The following is a 21,284-nucleotide window of genomic DNA, read 5'->3' as shown; positions in this document are numbered from 1 at the left end:
ACGGTCATTGTAGTACACAGGGCCCATTTCAAGGTTCTTTACGCAACCTGGGATGTACCTCTCTAACACTTGACACCACTGCCACACCTTATTATATGAAGTATCCCACCCACTATACACTATCCAGGCCTTGCAGTAAGAAGGTGTATACTTGAATTGGCTACGAATATTGACAATTAAGACCGACACAGAAGTCGTGTGATCCGTCTTCACCATCGATAGTATTAAGCTAGCTATCATGTTTAAATCCATCTTGGGACGATATTGTCAAACACCTGTCAACGAAGTACGTTAAATAATACAACATTAAGTAATAATAGTATTATTCAAAAACCCTAAACACCTAGTGATACTGTCCCCGTAACACACGTATGTGGACCTTTGTACTTCTTTATTTCTCACAACCCTATCTTTTTCCTAACTGAAACCATGATTTTCTATGAACATATACTATCTTGCACTGCACACTTGGCCTTGAACTTATCATATTTAAATTTAACCACGTGGTAGTTAACCCTATTCATGATGCTATATTGTTTCAATGCACTGAGAAAACTATCCTTATTGGAAAAATCCTTACCAACTTCCAATTCACTCTAATCCGACGACGAACTTTTAAGGTCACGCCTTTTGTGTAGTAGATCTGGAAACTCCAACGCATCATTTTGCCGATAGATCGACATTATGTATGTGGGCTGGAGGCGAGTACGCCGTGAATCGCAGATCCTCTCCTTCTTCATCTGAACCCCCTTCATCGTCTTCAGGTTCAGTTAGAACAAGTTTCAGTTCAGAAAATAATGCAACTTTTGCACCATCGGGGCTAGGCTCTCGAGGTAGGTCAACATCGGACTAATAATCCAACCCACTATCATCCACAACGTACAAGGTCTCCTCACCGGTGGACGTTGTAGCTAGTACATCATCCCTTCTTGTGGACGTTTCGTAACGTTCCCAATCAGATGTGGATTGCCTACCACTAGAAGTTGATGTCATTCCCGAATACATATTTCCAGCATCGAACATTGACCCACTGAGGTGTATGTCCCATCCATTAATCAAGTATCGTGTAGGGATCGTGTATTTCATACTGCCATCAAACACAGGCGCTTTTGTGTTCTGCTTTTTACTAACAGAGTATCGAGCAGGGGTCGTGTATTCCTCTCGAACAGCAGTAGATGTTGAAGTAGTAAATACTTCATTTGGCGATGAAAATTGTACATATAACTCAAGATAGGGTGATCCACTAGCGAGAGGAGTCTACACTATCGCCTCCAAGCTACGACCACATTTGATATCAAATGAGTCATATGTCACGGGATCCACCGAATCACAAAATCGATACTTAATAGACGAAACTCTCATTGGTGTCGTTTCGAAGATTTTGCGCCTAATTCTTTTACGAAGTTCTGTTAAATCTATGTTCTGGTTAAAAACCAGTCGCGCTGTGTTCTCCAATAAAAAATGGTCATTCTCAGTGTCACAAGCCTAACTATTATAGTAAATAACAGCACTAATACGTTAACTCATCTTCAATTTCTATTCTTCTAAACTTCTCTAATTTTTCTTACTGTAACTTATGCAACATGAGAATGAAATTCAGCTCATTTATAGCTTAGGGCCAAGTAGAAGCTATTGTAGAAAAAGAGCGTCTACGTGAAAGCTTTTTTCAGTAATTTTGCTGACAGTGCATCCTACTTGAAGCATTTTTTATTCTATTTTTTTAGAACCGTCTTCTCATAATTATTTTTTAAGGAACTACTGTAGAAAAAAAAGTCCACGTAGAAATTTTTTTAGTAATTTTGCTGACAATGCATCCTATTTGAAGCGTTTTTGAGATTTTTTTTAAAACCGTTTTCTCAAAATTATTTTTCAAAAACCATTATAGAAAATGAGCGTCCACGTGGGAGCTTTTTTTTCTAATACTTTTGTCAAGAGTACATCCTGCTTCAAATGTTTTTGTCATTATTTTTTCATAATCGTCTTCTCAAAATTATTTTTTCAAAAACTATTGTTGAAAAAAAAAACAAAATCCATCTTGTAAATATAATTTTTTTAAGACTCAACCTTAAACCCTTTTACAAAAACCCTAAAACCTAAACACAAAATTATTTTTAAAAAACCCTAAACCCTAAGTTAATTAATTTTCTTAAAAGCCCTAAACCTAATTTAATTAATTTTTTAAAAATCCTAAACCTTCATTTATTTTTTTAAATCCCTAAACTCCAATTTATTTTATAAATCTCCAAACCCTAAACAAATAAATTTCTAAATCATTTTAGCAAAACTTAACTTTAAACCACTAAAACCTTAAACCCACAAACCCTAGGCACTAAACATGCAAAAAACCCTAACTTTAAAAAAACACGGGCTAAAACGAGTCTTGAGGGAGCACTTTTGCCATGTCAACACGTCCACAGTAGCTATTTTTTTGCTGACAAAAGCGCTCCTTCAAGAAAACATTTTTTTGAAAATTTTCCTTAAAACACTTCTACATGAACACAATTTTGTATTTTTGGCCCATTCTAGTAAATAATAAATAAAATAACCCATTTCCGTAAATAAAATAAGAAATAAGCCTTTTCTAGTAAAACGGTCCTATTATTTACTTTCAACAATATTTTTTATTTATATATATATTTTAAATTTACTATTACATTTTTTAAAATTATTTTTCTATTTTTATATATTTCTTTAAAATTTTAAAATCAGAATAAATTAAGAGTATTTGTAAATTTTAAAATGATGTAATGTGAGATTTTCAATCACAAATTTTTCATTTTGACTGTTTAAAATGAATTTTTTTTATAGTTGGTGACAATTTGTGGAGTTTACCCTTTTAATTATATTAATAACATTATTCTATATCAATTACATAAATAAAATTACTATTTAATAAAATACAAAATAAATATATAAAATCACGTAAAAGGCATGTCACATTATGACATTATATGACAAAATACGGTAGAAGGTCCTTTATGGTTGATGTTGCATTCAACGATCATCTAATACCATTTCCTGTGAAATATATATACACGACCATGTGAATGTTGCATTCAACTGCATTTTACCAGCACTAAAGTTACCTTGCTGTACATCCACTACAGATTTGTCTTCGCTTTTCCCCGGGCAGTAACACGCCGTGAAACAGAGCGCATTGTTACAAACTCCTCAGCAGCGGAAGGATGTATGCCGACCTACAGGGCAGAGTTGAAAGAGAGTTGATCCGTAAGACGAGATACTGGCAAATTAGAGTAATCATCTAGTGATAACTTCAACTTACGGTGCTGTCAAATTGTGCCTTAGTCGCTCCACACTTTAGAGCAACAGCAATTCCCTAAAATGGAAAGCCAAAATTAGCAATATCAGAGACATTATTATCAAGATATATACAACATGCAGTTTAGTTCACCTTATTCCTTAATGCATCTTATTGCCAGACATAAAGGCCTCCAACATGGACCACAGTTCATCTAATTCGTAAATGCAGCTTATGCAAAGGAAAACTATGGATAAGGACATTGGCCACATCCACGCATTACCATTTTTTATAATATTTTGACACATAACTGAATCGAGCATTAACTGTTACCCTAGGACATTGCATCTAAATTCTAATACAAGGTGCAAGGTCTCTAAGAAGCCTGCAGTGAACAAGAAATCCGTTGTCATCAGGATTAGTGATTCAATTATCCATCAAGAAAAAGAAGCAAAATCACTCATGGATAAGAAAATTTTCTTCTTAAAGGAAAATGCAGTAGCTCAAATCCGATGAAATTTCTTGAGAATTTGCACTATACACTTGCAAAACCAGACCACATTACCAACTACATTCATATTGTTTATAATAATCTGTATTTAAATTACCAACTCAAGGATATTTAACCAAACACAAGCATGCACATCAGAATAACTGACAAATAAAGTACCTGCATAATTTCAGGTGCATCTGGCCCACACATAGATGCCCCAAGTACTTTATCAGTTTCCGCGTCAACAACTAACTTCATTATCGTCTTTTCTTGCCGTCTAGAAGCAAAAACAAGAAATTATAATTTGCAAAGAAAACAAAATATTACTCATAGAGGTACAAGAATTATGTATGAGGTTGCTGATCAAATGAACAAGGAAATGGAAATTCTGACATCAAGAATTTTGAATCATATTAGATGCTTAGTTGACATTATATTAGAGATAATAGACAATTTTGAAAATTATATTAGCTGATCTGGAAGCCACTTACCGAAGAAGCCAGAATGGAATAACCCCAAGCACATCCCAAATCAATAATAAAATAATAACATCTAGAATATCGGACCATATTAGATGTTTAACTGACATTATATTAAATATTAACGCTTCCCATCATCTTCTTCATGCCCAAAACGTTAGCAGGCTAATCACAACCATTACACTTTATATAGTCCACAACCACTTTCCATAGTATCTTCAATTTACCCTAAACCATCCATATTGGACACCTTAAATTTTTGCAGGCAGATGCCTTAATCCTTGAATAATTATATATATAAGAAACTGCAAAAAGACATCATGCCACTAAGTCTAAAACCAAATCTCAAGTCTGCATAACCTAGGTCCAAAAGTGAAGATGCAAATGAAGACATGTGATATAACTAAGTGATGGATGAACTCTTTCAGAAAAAAGGAAGGGGCAGCTGGGCAGGAGTGACAGGAACAAAAGCAGCTGCACAAGTTTATTTTAATTTTCTATGAGCATCTCAAATCAGTATGATACCCGGATACAGTATTCTTCATTGGGTTGAAGGTTGATGTGAAAACCAGAACATCACCATTTACTTGCTCAATTGCCTCCTCTTCACTGAGACCAACAATTGAAAGTGGTGGTATGCTGCAAAAAGTGAATGGAAAAGCAATTATTTTGCTGAAACAAAAAGGAACATATAACAATGAACTAGAATTGAGCGTATATATACATCCAAAGATAAAATATATGCATTTGTCTAAAATAAAGGATGCACTCAACAACAATAATTATACAGTCCTCAAAGCATGTCGTAAGAGGGAAATCATATTACCTAAACACAGCACAAGGTATATTTCTGTAGTCTGGTTTGCTAGATTCGCCACCAAAAACAGTTTTCTGCAAGCATTCCCCCAACCCCAAAAAAGGAAAGGAAAGAAAAAAAATTAAGCTTAACATGTAACCATATGTGTTAAGTGAAGCAAAAAGCAAAAAACACCGTGTTTGCTACAGGAAAAATAAAAGGCTTCAGATAGAAAATGTACAGCAAAACAAGTTCCCTCCATTAAGGCCACTGGAGTCAAGTTCATTCGATTTGTAACATCACCAACAGCCCATATACTGGGAATATTAGTGCGAGAGTACTCATCCACCTGCAAGATGAAGGTGGTAGACCTCAGAGCTGTAACATAAATTCAAGTAGGTTATGCATCAAATGGATTTCATATAATGTGGGAGAAAATACAGAAAGTGGTTAACATAATTAAATTAACTAAATATCCAACAAACGCTTCAAGATAAATGTTCAGGAATAAAAAGACATCTTCATTTACATCAAAGACATGCCATACGGACAAAACTAATGAAGTGCCCAAACAAAAAGAAATACACCATAGACTATGCCACTCAAAGAAGGCCATTTTAGCTTTACACAATGTAAGCCAGATCATAGTTCTTTCCACAGGCAGGTCTACTACTCAAACATTTATAGGGAATGAGATTGAAAATCCTATCTGGCAATAGTCAATCATTTATCCAAAGAATCAGGAAATAGAAAATTAACAGAACCTCAGAACACATGTTTATTCAGATCAATCATAATGAAATCACAGCCATGCAAGTTGACATTTCAGTAGACAGTCCAGTGAGCAGATGCCAACTTATTTCATAAAATAAAAAATAAAAATAGTAATGTTTGATGGTAAGAAACAAGGATAAAAGATGATAGGAAAAATAAAAATAACCTTCACAGCTCCTGTTTTATCAATTTCAACACCTACAGCTTCCAAATTCAACCTTTTTGTATTTGGTAACCTGCCTGTAATAATTTAAAAAGAGACAGAAAGAGAGAGAGCGAAGGGAAACATCACCACACAATCAAACTTATGAAAAATTTATAGCTCTAAATAAAAAAGAGTATCTTTTCAATGACATAGCAGGCTGTAAGATCAAGCTGTAAAAGTAAATCAAAGTTCAGAACTTCAAATGCAGATCATTTGCAGATATCAAAAAACATTCAATAATGTTAACCAAGACCTCCAAATAAGAGTACAACAGCAAGTCATTCAAAACTTGGCTAACCATTATAAAATAAATAGAGCAGCATAGTAAGGTTCAAGGTGGTAATGGTTACTTTTCTAATCCTACAAGGAGTAATAATTATAACAAACATGACAAGATCTATATTTTGTAGCCTCTAACAGAATTTTTTTTAAAAAATTGTTATTGTATGCAGGTTTTCTCATCCAGATTAACGAACTGTTAAATGACCACAAAACATTATCATGGAGAATATAAACACCACAGAGAACTAAATGGCAATTTTGTAACAAATTGCATAAATAAAGCAAGTAAGCTGACATTATTCTTTAAATGATGGTAAGTATTCGATAGAATTAGAACTGATGGCAACCCACAAATGGTTAGAAACAACCAAAAGGCACCATGGATATCAAAGCACTAAGCGGTGTAATGGCTATTGCCATTGAGCCACGAAATATAAAATGCAAGCCTAAAGTCAATAGTGAGATCCATAGAATATGGAGAGAGAAACAATACAGAACAAACTGAAAGACAAGAATATGGAAATGAGAGACCATTTGCTTGGAATCTAGAAAGGAATTGTAATCACCTGTGGCAAATAGTACAACATCTGCTATCAACTCACCACCATGATCTGTAATAACTTTTATGCCATTATCTGTTTTAACCAACTGAATTCACATATGTTAGAACCTACATTATTAGAAAGAAAAGATATTGATGGATAATAAAAGAAATGCAAATTGAATAAAAAATGGCAATTGAGTACCTCCGTCAAATTTGTCTGTGGGTGCAACTTTATTCCCCTTCCTTCTAGATTTCTTGCAACCACTGCCCTCATTTCATCATCAAATCCTCTGTAGCATAGACACATAAATTTAGTCAGCCCTAGACTCCTAGTTTAGGTCACAGACCTCTTTGATAACAGCCTATCTGATAGCAACCACTAAAGTCTATGTCATCCTATTTGATAACAGCCTGGTAATCTTCTCATGAGTATCTTTAAATACTTGAAAAATAACCAAATACCAATAACAGATTCGGATAATGTAAATTTCCAAATTAAACACCAGAGCAAACATCAGTACAAAGTATGAAGCAGAAAATTTCAGATATCCTAAATTAACTTAGATCATATAGGAATTCTTATGCAATACCAGAAAAATCCAGCAATTATGTATAAAACCAGACAAAATAATAACCTCAAAGGAAGTTCCTTTCGGTAAAAGAGATCCACAGTAGCACCCAAGCCTCGCCATATTGATGCAAACTCAACAGCAATGTACCTGGGCACAAGAGTACATATCATCTATAGGCATTAGCAAACTAAGATGATAAAAAGTACAAACAAGTGAATCAAAAGATATGCTATACCCTCCTCCAAATACAACAGCATGCTTAGGTAAGTCATCCAAACTCAATGCTTCATCAGAAGTTATGGCCAACTCCTAAAACATCAAAAAGAGGGATAATAAGAAACAAAAAGGAGAATGTTAACAGTGATATCTCACTCAAAAACATACAAAATCTAGTAGCCACTGTATTTTTCTATAAAATAAATTTGGTCATATTTCTTGTACTAGTAACAAGACTAAACAATTAAGGGCAAGAAGCATCCACTAGAAACGAAGAGGTTAACCCATAGTTTGGTGGAAAACTATGTACAACTGAGTAACTATAGAAAGATTGTGAAAAACAAGAAACTAAGTTCATAAATAATGACAGGGAAACAATCTTCATTCTTGCTCACAAGAAGCATGTCACGGCTTGTATACTGAACCAAATCTGCAGGCTTGTGAATCCAGCCCAGCAGCATACACAAATAAAATTGGTGGTTTTGATTAAATAAAAGGAAAAAAAAGTCCTTCACACTCCACATGCCAGTATTCTAAATCAACTGAATCTGTTGAGCTACCATTTTACACCCACAAGTTCAAATGTTGCTTCTGTAGCTTATATTATGACCAGCGCACACCAATGTAACTGTGGTCCAGCTAAAGATATAGCTAAAAAGTTAGATCAATTAAATAAATTTTCAATCATGTATCACATGTAGGGCAGTTATAAAAGGTTTGTTTGTACAAATACTCGATGCAACAAATGAAATGCTAATTTCATCATAATATAGCATCATAGTTATATAGAGTACTCAATTCATTGTGTTGAATCAACTTTTTACCTGCCCAGGAATGGGAGGACGATGTGCCCTGCTGCCAGTTGCAATCAGTATATGCTTTGCTGAATAGGACAATTTAGTGCCATCTGGTTGTGTCACCTCAACTTTATTCGGGCCTACAATCTTTCCCTCCCCTTCCAACAATTTAACGCTAGCATTAGACAATAACCGTTTGTAAATTCCATTTAGCCTGTTTATTTCATCAGTCTACAAGTTCAAAGAGTAAAAAAAAATATTAAATTAAATTTAAAGAAAAAAAGAACACCAAAAAAAAAGAAAATTTGGAACAGAAAGATACTACAAAGTACCTTTTTCTGTAGAAGCTTTTTCCAATTGAAATCAAGTTTCTCATTCACCTCCCATCCATAATTTCGAGCATCCTAAATTGAAAAAAGAGAGAGAGAGAGAGAGAGAATGCATTTACCAAGCCCTGAAACCAATTGGCTTACTAGCAACCTTAGATTACTTCATGTCAAAATAAAACATAAAAAGCATCTTTAAAAAAATGTAACATCAAAAGGGGGAAAACAGGCCTACCAAACATCTAAATCAGAAATATTAACAACAACGTAACAAGGTTTTCATGATGAATACAAAAACTTCATCACAAGAACTGATTGATATACTGTCACTCACATCTTTTTTCTAAAAACATAAAAATAAATGTAGAGCAATACCAAGATAAAGAATGGAATTTTCACAATGGCTGGTGCAACAGTGTTATATTATTCCTAATTGGAGAGGTCATAGCCTGAAAGAATTCTAGCCTAAGGGTTAATGTATATGCTTCAAAATAGAGCTGAATCCAAAAATCTTTAAATGTTCCAACCATTATATAAGAAGTTACTGAACAGATTATTGTATGACATTCTTGAATCTTGTATAATTAACAAGCAAATCTCTTGATGTACCAAGATAGTCACAAAGAGATCTTTCATATAACAAAATCATTCAATCATAGATTTTCCATAGAATGTGATTCTGATAAGGATTACTGTCTCACCTCAATTTCACCTCCAAACGTGGCTCCATAGACCAAAATCTTTTTGGGAACACAACCACGAATAACACACCTGTGAATCAGAAAGTGAGACAGCATTATAAGCGAACATAGCGGCATAAAGAAATGCATTAAAACTATTTTTAAGTTAAAAAAGTAACTTACGTTCCACCAACCCCTCCAATGACTTCTGAGCTGATTGGATGAAATGGGAGCTCACAAATCCCAACCTTCAAACATGAAAATTGATTTAAATAATAGATAGATAAATAAAAATGGAATTTTTAAAATACAAAAATGAATATTTGAGAAGAAAAGTATAGAAAGTAGAAATAAAAAAGTCAAAATAAATTTCAAGACAACAAAGTTGCAGAAGAGCGAAAAGCTGAAATGACTAACAACTCCATCACAGCAGAAACAGAAAATGTGCAAAAAGTTTAGTGATCAAAATTAAATGAAGGAAGAAAAAGAACAGAACAATAATCAACGAGTTAACCAAAAGAGTATCTTAATATAGCAGAATATAGCACTGAATTTTACTAAAAAAAAAAAAATCTATTTCTCATTTTCTATAACAGAAAAACCATTTAGATTAAACAATCTATGTCGCTAGCAAAAACAATTATATAAATATATAAAAGAGAGAGAGAGAGAGAGACAGAGAGAATTCAAACATCTGATTAAGCCACCAGCCCACTACCCCACCATAAAAATAAATAACATATACGAATGAGACCCTAATTGTTTTTCTCCCCCAATTTCAATTGTTAGGCAAGAAGCAATTAAACACAGGTTGAAGCCGTTGTTTTTTTGCAGTTCATTTACATGTTTCTCTTCAAATGCTAGCATCCAGTAAGAACACAAATCCGAAACAAAATCTCACTTAAAAAAAAAATTGTCTCTTCACCGTTGCTAAATTAAGGAATATAATCTCATTTAAAAGTGATACTCTTCACCTTCATTAACCGAACACAATCAAACCATCCCATTCAAAATCGATGATCACATTTAAAATAAAAAGAAAATCTATGTTTCTCCAACCAAACATTAACAAAGTTCTATTTCGTTTAATTTATTAGCTTAAATGAAGAGATCATGGAAATCGGAACACACACCTTTGCTCCATAGTTAGCGGAGAACCTGGCAGCGCGAACACCACCGCTTCCAGCACCGATGACAAACAAGTCGAAATCATATTCAGCTCCCTCTTTATTCGTTTGGTTTAATTCTCCATCAACCAACATCTTCCTTGCCATGATTGCTTGCTTCAACTAACTATGTTAAAAACAGAAACTCTAAATCCAAGACTGGAACAACAACAAAAATCAATAAGCGCCAGCCTCAGTTTGGCTTCCAAGAAAATCACAAGATATAATAAGATTGAAGCGTTGAATTTCGAAATAAAAAAAGGAAATATACCTGAAGTGAGTTTTCCTCGATAAATGAAAAGCAACGAATTTGGGATTTGATTTGGGCGTTTGCGAGGCTCTATAGTGAAGAATAGCAGCCTTTCCAAAAAAAAATAAAATTCTTTTTGATAGTCAAGACAGGCCTTTATTAATACGTAAGCACTAACGTTTGCAATGACAGATAGTTGACACGTAGCACAGTCGGCTACTGCATTTGCCTTACCTCGTATATCATAGTGTGGTGTAAAATATGTAAATTGCACTAACAGTCACTCAATTTTAGAATAATTAACAAAATAGTCACTTAGGTTTCATATCAGTCACTCAACTTTTAAAAAATAATAAAACAGTCACTAACGTTATAAAAAAGTGACAAAATAATCACCGATTAACAATTTCCATTAGGGGTTAACGGGACAGCTGATGTGACAATTTAACCAGCTGATGTGGCAAGTTAACTTGCCACATTGGATGTACATAGTAAAACCCACCCAATTTAAAAAAAAATTGAAAAAAAAATAACGTTAATAATAGAGAAGAAGAAGAAGAAGAGACTGTAAAAAAAAATCTTCTTTGCCTCTTCCTCTGTAACCTTCCGCCATTGTTGTCCTGGCAATATCGATCTTTCAATTTCTTGGATTTCCCATGGACTCCATCTCAAAAAAAAAATCTTATCTGTTCAAACAAAATCTTCGCTGCTTGGTTTAAGTCAATGAGTTCTTCTACAAATCTCTACACTTTCTCTATTTGGTATTACAACACATCTAGAAATAACGCCCTTGTTTGGTCGGCTAATAATTCTCCACTGACCCAAAATTCGTCTCTTGTCATCGGCCACTGATGGTGTAATTTAATCGATTAACACAGCCAATAAAAAAGTGATGACAGGCAGGTAACTTGTCATAGCAACAGCTAAAGTTGCAGTGGTATAAACAAGGGCGATACCATTGATATCCAAGCTTAAAGTTGTCCTGAAATCTAAAATTTCGCAATAGTTGATATGATTTCTTCCACTGTAATGGCTGTGCAAAAACCTTAATAGCATCCATAGCTCTTCCTTCTCTAAGCTTCTTCTTCCTACACAAACTATTCAACAAAGTAGTATAACTCAATGAATCTGGTACAAATCTTTTATTCAACATATCTTCTAACAAATCTACAGCTCTATTCACTTGACTCTTCTTGCATACCCTTTGCATTAATATCCTATAAGACTCGACATCAGGCATAACACCTCTCTCAAACAATTTTTTGAACAGTTTGTATGCAATACTTAAGTCCCCATTCAAACAAAATGCACCCATCAAAATGTTGTAAGATTTGGTATTGGGGAAAACACTATATTTATAGGCAATCTTGAAAAGGTCGAAAACAGGCATGATGAAGTCACGATGAGAAACAAGCAGCTCAAGGATATGATTTAAGTTTCTGAGTAAAGGCTTAACATTGAATTCAAGCATTTTGTAGAACACATTGAGAGCTTTCTGGGATAAATCAGCTTCAGCATAGATTTTGATGAGGTAAGAAAAGAGAGTCGACATAGATTTTGATCGGATTTGAGACGAATGAGAAGGTTGTTGACAAGATAAAAGTGCTTGGAACCACCGAATTTGAGAATGAGGATGAGGAAGGAAGAGTAAGAATGACAAAAACCGGGTTGGGTGGTGACAACATCGAAGATTTCTTTAGCGAGGAGAGGGTCGGATTAGGCGGATATCAGTTTCAAGACTCATGTAGGGGAAGCTATTGGCGACAGCGACGGTTGCCGTTGATTTGAAAACTGGACACATCTCTATTTTTTCTCTTCTTCTTCTTCTTCTCTTTTTAAACCCTAAATTAGTGCTGATAGGGCTGTTAAATTGGTGGTAACCGGCCACCTAGAGACCGTCATCTGTTATGTCACTTTACTGTGACGTCTGTGACGGAAATGACTGTTTTGTCACTTTTTTAAAGTTAAGTGACTGAAATGAAATTAAGGTAACTGTTTTATCAGCTACCCAAAATTAAGTGACTGTTGGTGTAATTTACCTTTTTTTAATCAAAAGATCTAAACAGGCCGAAATCTCAATTAATCGCTTAGAAATTTCGTACTTATGAATTTCCTTAGGATAATTCTCATCAAAATCCCAAGAACATTTGTTATCAAGAACAAAATTACAAATAAAATCAACTGTTTTGTTGCAGCACCTAGAGGCCCACTTAACATCAACCGAAGTAAAGCTTCCCAACATTGTTCTAACTTTGTCCGCACACTGCCCAAAGATGGTGATGTCCCGTCCATTTCTATTCATCCTGTTTACCATGCAGTCGTAATATGACTTTGATAATGTATTTTTAAGTTCGAGATAATTTTAATACTTAATTTGCATTAGATGATACAAGTATTTAAGCTATTTTACTTAATTAATATTTATTTTTATATTTAAATATTGTAATTATTAAATTTTATATTTACCGAATTAATATTTAGATATTAATTTGTTTTCATTTATCAAATTAAATTAAAAATGTTACTAAATTTATTATAAAAATTTATAAAAAGAATCAAATTTTAAGAAAAACTGAGAAAAGTTTTAGGGGCTAAATACAAATTTGTCCTTTTTCTTAAATACTAATTGTAATATCAAAATAAAAAAATTAAAATTTAAAGAGACTTAAAAGAAGTTTTCCAATTAAAATTGTCTTTGATTGGTATAGCGTTAAAAATTATTTTTGAATGTAATTGCTTGTAATTACACAAAAGTGACATGTTTGAGTTACCATTATAATTGGTAGGTTCACTAAATTTGTATAATTTGAGCATTCAATTACACTTTCTAATTCTTAGGGAAGAGGGTGAGAATTAGAGTAATTATGTGAGTAATTACACCTAAATTCAATTACCCATAATTTTTTAAACATTCATACATGATTTTAGCTTTAAAAAATTTATTTTTTATACAAGTTTAAGTGATAAAAATTATATTATAAGTATTAACTTATATGAGTGTTTTGGGATGGTTATGACAAAAAAAAGTTATACTATAAATCATAAAAGATCATATCATAAAAAATAGTTTGTGTATTTTATAAAGTTAAAACAAATACTTATATTATGTAAGTCTTAGAAAATTTCTAAATTTATGAAAAAAAAGAATATTATAAAAAATAATTTATGTATTATAAAATGTTATAATATATTTATTTACAAAAAAAAATTATGATAAAAAATATAATTTATTTACGTGTTCATGCTATATATTATAAAATATATACTTATTTATAAAAAAAAATGTGTTATTATTTTTGCTATTACTTATTTATAAAAAAATAAGTTTCTAAAGTCATCACTAAAAATTTATAAGAAATGTTGTAGATATCATTGGATACTTTATAAAACATTTTTTTATAAAGTTTATATATTATTTTTTAGATAACTTATGTATTATAAAGAAAGTTAAAACTTAGCATAAGTATTTTTCTAAATTAAGTTTATATAAGTTTTTATAATCAAAGTTCTTTATATGTACATATAAAGAAAGTATTTCTCATAGCAACATCATTTAAGTATAGCATAAAAAACAAAGTTGGATTGTACTAGTAGGTTGCATATTTCATAACTTCATTCCTAGTCAGAATTAGAATGATCTATGCCTTGAAAAACATATAGAAAAAGGAGATTTTGATAATCTTAATGATACATATTTAGATCCAGATGATAAACTTAGCAAAGGACCATCAAATGATGATAATGAATATATATAAAAAGTTATAGAGGGAATAACCCAACAAATATGGAACGTTAGAGCAATTAGATAAAATTGTGTAGGATGTTTATTTTTCTTATTATTTTTATCAGTATCATACTATTGACTACATTCTTAGACTAACATATTACATGTGATGATTTTATTTGAATTTTTGTTACTCATTTAAAAAAATTATCAATATGATAACTTTTTATAGTAATAAATATTTTTTTAAATATAAAATATGTCAGCGTATAATTACAATTTATACTGCGAAACATGATATAGGAAATTACAATGTAATTGCACTTTATTAACAACACGTTTAGGAAATTATAATTCTTCATAATTACAAGATAGTTTATTTTTTACCCTAATAATTACACTTTCATCTAATTACTTTATGTTGTCCAAACAAACTCTTATGTATAATTTAGAAATTTTGGTATGCCTTTTTTTTTCGAGTGCACAACATAATTTCCACGGTGATGACATTTGATTTTCCATTCTTTAAACTAATATCATATATATATTATAGGGACAAATATAAAAAATCTACATGAATTTTGATCTAATGTGTAATGTTATATATGAACTTTGATTTGTATGATTTTACGCATGAAGTTTTGTTTTGATTTAATTTTTACATATCACTAACAACACCATCGAATCAACATCATTTTATGTTAATAAATTGCATACACCAACAATTATATTAATCCGATATAAAAATAAATGTATTTATTTATTAAAATATGTACAATTGAATTAAAATAAAATTTTATATATACATATAAACCACAATTCAAATTATATATAATTACACTAAATTAAATTTTATATATCAAATTATACATTAAATTAAAATTTATGTATATAGTTATTATTTATCTATATATTATATTACAAACTACCTAAACAATTAAGGAGACTTTTATAGTTGGACAATCTAAAAGTTAACTCTTGGTTTACCAATTAATTTACACGTGTTATATTTGTTTCCCAAATAAAGTTTAAGCAAGTAAACTCTTGACAAATATTCTGAATCCCAAGTTTTGGGAAAGAAGTAAAGGCTTCCTCTATCTCATATACATACACACTATAGCCAAGGTTTAAGAGCAAAATTGGTAAGTAATTTATGTGGCGTGGTTTAGAAGTTACCATTTGATTCTATGAAATTACCATTCATATTGGTTGGAATTTTAGAAAAATTTAAATGCATTAATTGATTAAATACAAGTCAAAATTATTCAAATTTATATTAATATTAGGCTTAATGGTATTATAAGTTCTTAATTTTTTTCAAAAAAATCAATTAAGTTGTCAATTGAGTCTTAACTCGACTGGCATAGGCATTGTTATCAATATAGGAAGACGTGGGTTCGAGTGTACTGAAGTGTTATGGGTTGTGCATGGGAGCCTGCAACCATGACACACTTGAGTGATTCATCATGTTCAAAGGAGGTTATTTGGCCCAATCGGACTGACCTATTGCTTGGAGAGATTGAAGGCCTATCTACAAAGTATGGCAAATATGGAATGTAATCTTCGAAGATATGTAATCTTGGATGATATGTAATCTTAAAAGATATGATTCTGAAAATCTTAGAGATTTGATTTTGTAGATTGTTTTTAATCTTAGTCGTTGATGTATTTTAATCTTAGCCGTTGATGTACTTTAACTTGTACCGTTGAATTTGGGGAGGCTTAACTATAAATAGATGCCTCTTCTTCTCATTGTAAATCACATCATTCTTGAGAAATAGAATTCTTGAGAGCATTCATTCAAACTCTTATGTTTTCTCTTTTTTGTGCCTTTTCTATTCTTTCAAGTTCTTTTAAGTTACTTCTGTTTGCTTTGGTGCTTTAGAGAGTTCTATAGAATTCTCAATTTCGAGAGTAGGTTGACTTAGGCACATTTGAAATGAAAGAATCGCTTAAGACTGCACAGATTTCAAGGCAAAAAATCTAAGTTCATGATAGTTGGTATCAAAGCTAGAATTGCAAAGGCACCATTCAAGATGTCGAAGGAAGTTGTTGATCAAAATGAGCCAATGAAGACCCATGGGAGGGCCAAGAAGGTTAGTCAATCAAGGGAAACGCTATCGAGCTTGGAAAATAGGATGGTTAATCTCGAAGAGTCCATGGGGGACAGGAATGAGACACTCAAGGTGGTCTTGGGACTTACTGAGGATCTAAGCTCCACGAGGGAGGATTTTAGGGACTTTGTGTGGGATCTTCTCAGATCTACTACAAAAAATCTGATAGTAAGAGATGATGCTCTCGAGGCCATGATGACGGCTTTAAAGGAGGAGATTACTAAGCTTAAGGGGGAGCTCACTATTTACAAGGCTGCCTTGGGAAATGGGATGTTGACTTCGGGACCGAAGCAACGCAAGGTGGATGTTCCAAAACCAGAGAATTTTAAGGGGGCTAGGTCTACAAGAGAAATGGACAACTTTCTGTAGGAATTAGAGCAATACTTTCTAGCGATGGACATCGAGGATGATGCCACCAAGGTAAACACTGCTTCGATTTATTTTACAAATGTTGCTCTCTTATGGTGGCTTCGTAGGTTCACGGATGAGAAATATGGTATAACGTCTATTGGAACGTTGGAGGAGTTCCAAAGAGAGTTGAAGAAGTAATTTTACCTATAGTATGTCGAGAAAGAGACTCAAGCCAAGTTATGCCAGTTTATGCAACAGGGCACTATTCGAGAATATGTTCGGGAGTTCAGTGAGTTGATGCTTCAGATCTCATACTTGAATGAAAAAGAAGCGTTCTATTGGTTTGGAAATGGACTAAAAATGTGGGCAAAACTAGAGTTGCGCCGCCAAGCCATCACTGAACTTATTGTAGTTATGGTTGAGGCAGAAACATTCTATGAGTTTGGGGGAAGAAAGTCTGAAAGTCTTGAGTCTTCCAAGCCTAAATCCAAACCAAAGGGCAATGGTGGGGGAGACAAAGACAAAGCAAAACACAATGGTGATGGTCCAAAAGCTAAGCATGATAAGACATGAGAGAAAAAAAGGACTGATAAGGTGCTTTATTTGTCAAGGCCCACATAGAATAAAGGATTTCTAAAAAAGTGATGCGAGTATCAAGGCCCAAAATTAAGCTCATGAACGTGATAAGCTCAAATTTCCTTAAGCCAACAACGAGGTCAAAGGCCAAGCAAATCTGAGCAAGATTGAACAGGACCATTCAAGACTTCGTTACTAAGGCCCTGTATAACACCCCTTACCCGTATCCTACGCCGGGACAGGGTAGGAGGCATTATCGGACTTAAACATAAACAACCTAGGCCATAAAATTTCATTCATATTTTAAAACATTCAATCATATGAACATAGTTCCTTATTTGGGTTTACGAAGCCCAAAACATACTTTAGAAAGGATTCGGGACTAAACTGAGAACTTTGGAAAGCTCTGAGAAAAACTTAAAAATTTTTCTCATGAAACAGAGTCACACGCTCGTGTGGACACAGGGGCACGCCCGTGTGCCATCAACAAGCCCGTGTCCTCAGGCTGTGTAACTTTCTGTTTATGACGTCAGGAAATAAATTGAACCACACAGCCAGGCCCCACGCTCGTGTCACTAGGCCGTGACCCTCACACAGTTGAGACACACGGCCATGTCTCATCTCGTGTAGCCAACGCTTAGACTATTTTCCAAGCCTTCGTGTTACCCTTAATTCCACAACTCATTACACACATTAAGGACACAGATCATGGCATCATCTTAATGATTTAGCCTCCTTCATTAAGATATATTGTTAACATTAACATGTCATCGTTCACGTATTTCACATACTCGTGCAATATCAAGTCTAGATGCAATCATCCATATCCATTAGTCTTACTATTGCACCACCTTTACTAATAATCTAAAATAATTCACTTATCACTTATTTCTTTAGACCTTAAGCATTCAAGTTCAATCAACATCATCTTAATTTCTTATCATGCACTTTCTCATGGCAATAACCAGTTTGATTGGTCATGAAGCATTCATCATACACACATGTTATACAACAATCATGCATTTTCGACAAGCATATTCACATCATAAGCATTAGAACTTAGCATGGATAAATAGGCTTACAAGCCATAACCATTATAAGCCACATTTCATGGCTATATACAATGAATTAATATAATCCAATACATTTGGCTAATCATAACGACATCTATCATAAAACTAAGTCCCTATACACGCCACTCACTTAAAATCGCTAGTATATATATATATATCAATACTTCAAAGATGATGTCTCGATAGTATGATGCTGCCTCCGACGATCTCCAACCCTGAGTCGACCTGACAACACTAAAAGAAATGAAAAGGAGGGAATAAGCTTTACACTTAGTAAGCTCGTATGAAAATAATAAGCAATGTATTAACATGATATTTTTCAATTTCTCTTTATTTATTCAAAGTCCAGTTAAGCTATTTTCTTGAGTCACGGTCATTAAATTATTTATATCTAGAGCTACAGAACTCCAAATTAAGATCCGCTAATGTTTCCTGAAACTAGACTTAAATATCTTATTAACATAAAATTTTCATAATTTTTGGCCTAGCCAATAAGTAAGTTTGTTCTTTAAATTCTCCCCTGTACTGCTGTTTGATAGTTTCAACCCTTCTTCACTAAAAATTAAGGATCTCATAGTACGATATTCGGATAATGTTCTTGTCTGATTATCTTGAAAATAGACTCATTAAGGACTTATTCATATGAATTCTAACCCATAATTATTTTTGAACAATTTCTAGTGATTTTCCCAAGTCAGAATAGGGGATTCCAAACTCATTCTGACTCTGTCTCACAAGAATTCAAATATCTCATAATATTAAATTCTTTTTCTTATACTGTTTCTTTTATGTGAAACTATACTCAATAAGCTTTCATTTCATATTTAATTCAACCTTTAATTCAACTTCCACAATTTTTGGTGGATTTTCAAAGTTGGACTATTGCTGCTGTCCAAACAGTTTTAGAGCAACAAAATGATAATCATCATAAGATTGCCATAAAAATTATTCTCATATGTATCACTCATTTATTTGCATTCTTACCACAAGTCCATTTCACTTCCTATGTCCAACACATGTTCGTGGGTTTTGAGTACGTACTTGTGCTATCTCTTAGCACCACCACTCGTCCAAACGTGACAATCATATTCATCATAATAGTATCTTATAACATAAATAAGTTTGTCATGGCAAAAACCCTTTTTATTCATTTCTCATATTAATCCTGTTGAATTTTCTTGGAAATTTCGATGGATATCTCATGTATCGTCAAATCATACAAGTGATCATTTCAAGTACGCACTCCAACGAACCTCGCATCTTACGGCGAGATTACTAGTCTAGGCTAAATCCCCCGTAGTATAAACTCATAAAGTAAATGTCGGGATTATCAGTCCAGGCTGAATCCCCTATAATGACAATTACACTCATGAGCTTGGATTTGAATTATCAGTCCAGGCTAAATTCAGACCCTAATCGGATTACCCATCTGGGCTAAATCCATATTGCACACATATTCTTCAGGAGGCTAGATCACTTTACAAGTTCATGTCCGTCAATTCGTATTTTCCCTTTCTAAAAAAGTACACTCCCGCGAACCTCCTTTTTCACAGTGGGATTACCAGTCCAGGCTAAATCCCCTATAATATAAACTCATAGAGTATTGTCGGGATTACCAATCCAGGCTAAATCCCCTACAACGACATATACTCAAATGAGATCGGATCTGAATTACCAGTCCAGGCTAAATTCAGATCCTAATCGGATTCCTCGTCTGGGCTAAATCCGTTTACACATATTCTTCGGGAGGGCTATATAGGGATTGGATCACCCGTCCGGGCTAGATCCTTTTTACCATCAATTCCTTTTCAAGAATCCATTGAATATCTTATTTCATTCAACTGAGATTTTTCTTCCTCTTATTATCAATCATGTCAATGTTTCACAAATTTTCATGCATTGAGCATTCAAATCATATCCTTGTCAAGAGCGTACATTTATCATATAATCATCATTTGAGCAATTAACATACCTCACACATTGTATTTACTTACAAATGGACTTACCTTCCTTTTCACTCTTTCACAAGTTATCCAACTTAATAAAACATCATGTTATATCAAATTTTCAATATATTCAGCTATTATATAGCAAGCCATCAATGATTGAACTATCAAACATTTCATGTGCTACTAGACATATATCATTATTCTCACAAATTTTATTTACTATTCTTTCATCACTTTTCAATATATATTAAATCATGTCATTCATGCAATAATAATATAGAATTTTCAATTCAAATATAGCATTAAAATATTATTGACACACGAACTTACCTTGGCACCAAAATAACAAAAAAGAACCTAACCATCGATTTTCCATTTTTCACCCGATCTAGGTCTAATCCTCGTTTTCCTTGACCTATAATATCAAATTTAGTCTAGTTATTAGTCACATTATTTAATGTAATCCAAAAATCATATTTTGAAAAAATTATGTTTTTACCCCTAAACTTTATAAAAATTACACTTTTGCCTCTAGGCTCGTAAAATAATTTTTATTAATTTTTCCCACTTTATAGGCCTAGCCGAACCATTTTCATAACTATGACAAACAATTCTAATCAAAACACCATTTTATACCATTTTTAAAAATTTTACAAAA

At 33.0% G+C, this 21,284-nt stretch overlaps 2 protein-coding genes across 2 annotated transcripts; both read right to left on the bottom strand.

Moving 5' to 3' along the window:
• Nucleotides 1-2,888: 2,888 nt before the first annotated feature.
• LOC107897752 (glutathione reductase, chloroplastic) lies at nt 2,889-10,997 on the bottom strand. The gene is made up of 17 exons (XM_016823325.2): nt 10,861-10,997; nt 10,557-10,748; nt 9,607-9,671; nt 9,445-9,514; nt 8,750-8,821; nt 8,445-8,648; nt 7,640-7,713; nt 7,468-7,551; nt 7,035-7,122; nt 6,855-6,936; nt 5,968-6,041; nt 5,269-5,376; nt 5,058-5,122; nt 4,757-4,870; nt 3,930-4,029; nt 3,284-3,337; nt 2,889-3,197 (listed from the first exon to the last, which is right to left on the bottom strand). The coding sequence occupies exons 2-17, from the start codon at nt 10,695-10,697 to the stop codon at nt 3,102-3,104; spliced, it is 1,491 nt and encodes a 496-aa protein (XP_016678814.1). The 5' UTR covers nt 10,698-10,748; nt 10,861-10,997; the 3' UTR covers nt 2,889-3,101.
• Nucleotides 10,998-11,677: 680 nt separating this feature from the next.
• On the bottom strand, nt 11,678-12,391 carry LOC107897754 (pentatricopeptide repeat-containing protein At4g01400, mitochondrial). The gene has a single exon (XM_016823326.2). It carries the CDS (start codon nt 12,389-12,391, stop codon nt 11,678-11,680), a length of 714 nt encoding a protein of 237 aa, XP_016678815.1.
• Between the last annotated feature and the right edge of the window lie 8,893 nt (nt 12,392-21,284).

Source organism: Gossypium hirsutum, chromosome A10 (assembly GCF_007990345.1).
Source record: "Gossypium hirsutum isolate 1008001.06 chromosome A10, Gossypium_hirsutum_v2.1, whole genome shotgun sequence".
NCBI classification, from domain to species: Eukaryota; Viridiplantae; Streptophyta; class Magnoliopsida; order Malvales; family Malvaceae; genus Gossypium; species Gossypium hirsutum.
This window is presented reverse-complemented; position numbering and strand designations above follow the sequence as displayed.

Excerpts from the sequence above, each read along its gene's own strand:
- LOC107897752 (XM_016823325.2), bottom strand. The coding sequence starts at position 10,697 with ATGGCAAGGAAGATGTTGGTTGATGGAGAATTAAACCAAACGAATAAA. Across the intron at positions 7,714-8,444 it reads GTCCTCCCATTCCTGGGCAG|GAGTTGGCCATAACTTCTGA; the intron begins GTAAAAAGTTGA and ends TTGATGTTTTAG. Across the intron at positions 4,030-4,756 it reads ATGAAGAATACTGTATCCGG|ACGGCAAGAAAAGACGATAA; the intron begins GTATCATACTGA and ends TTTTGCTTCTAG.
- LOC107897754 (XM_016823326.2), bottom strand. The coding sequence starts at position 12,391 with ATGTCGACTCTCTTTTCTTACCTCATCAAAATCTATGCTGAAGCTGAT.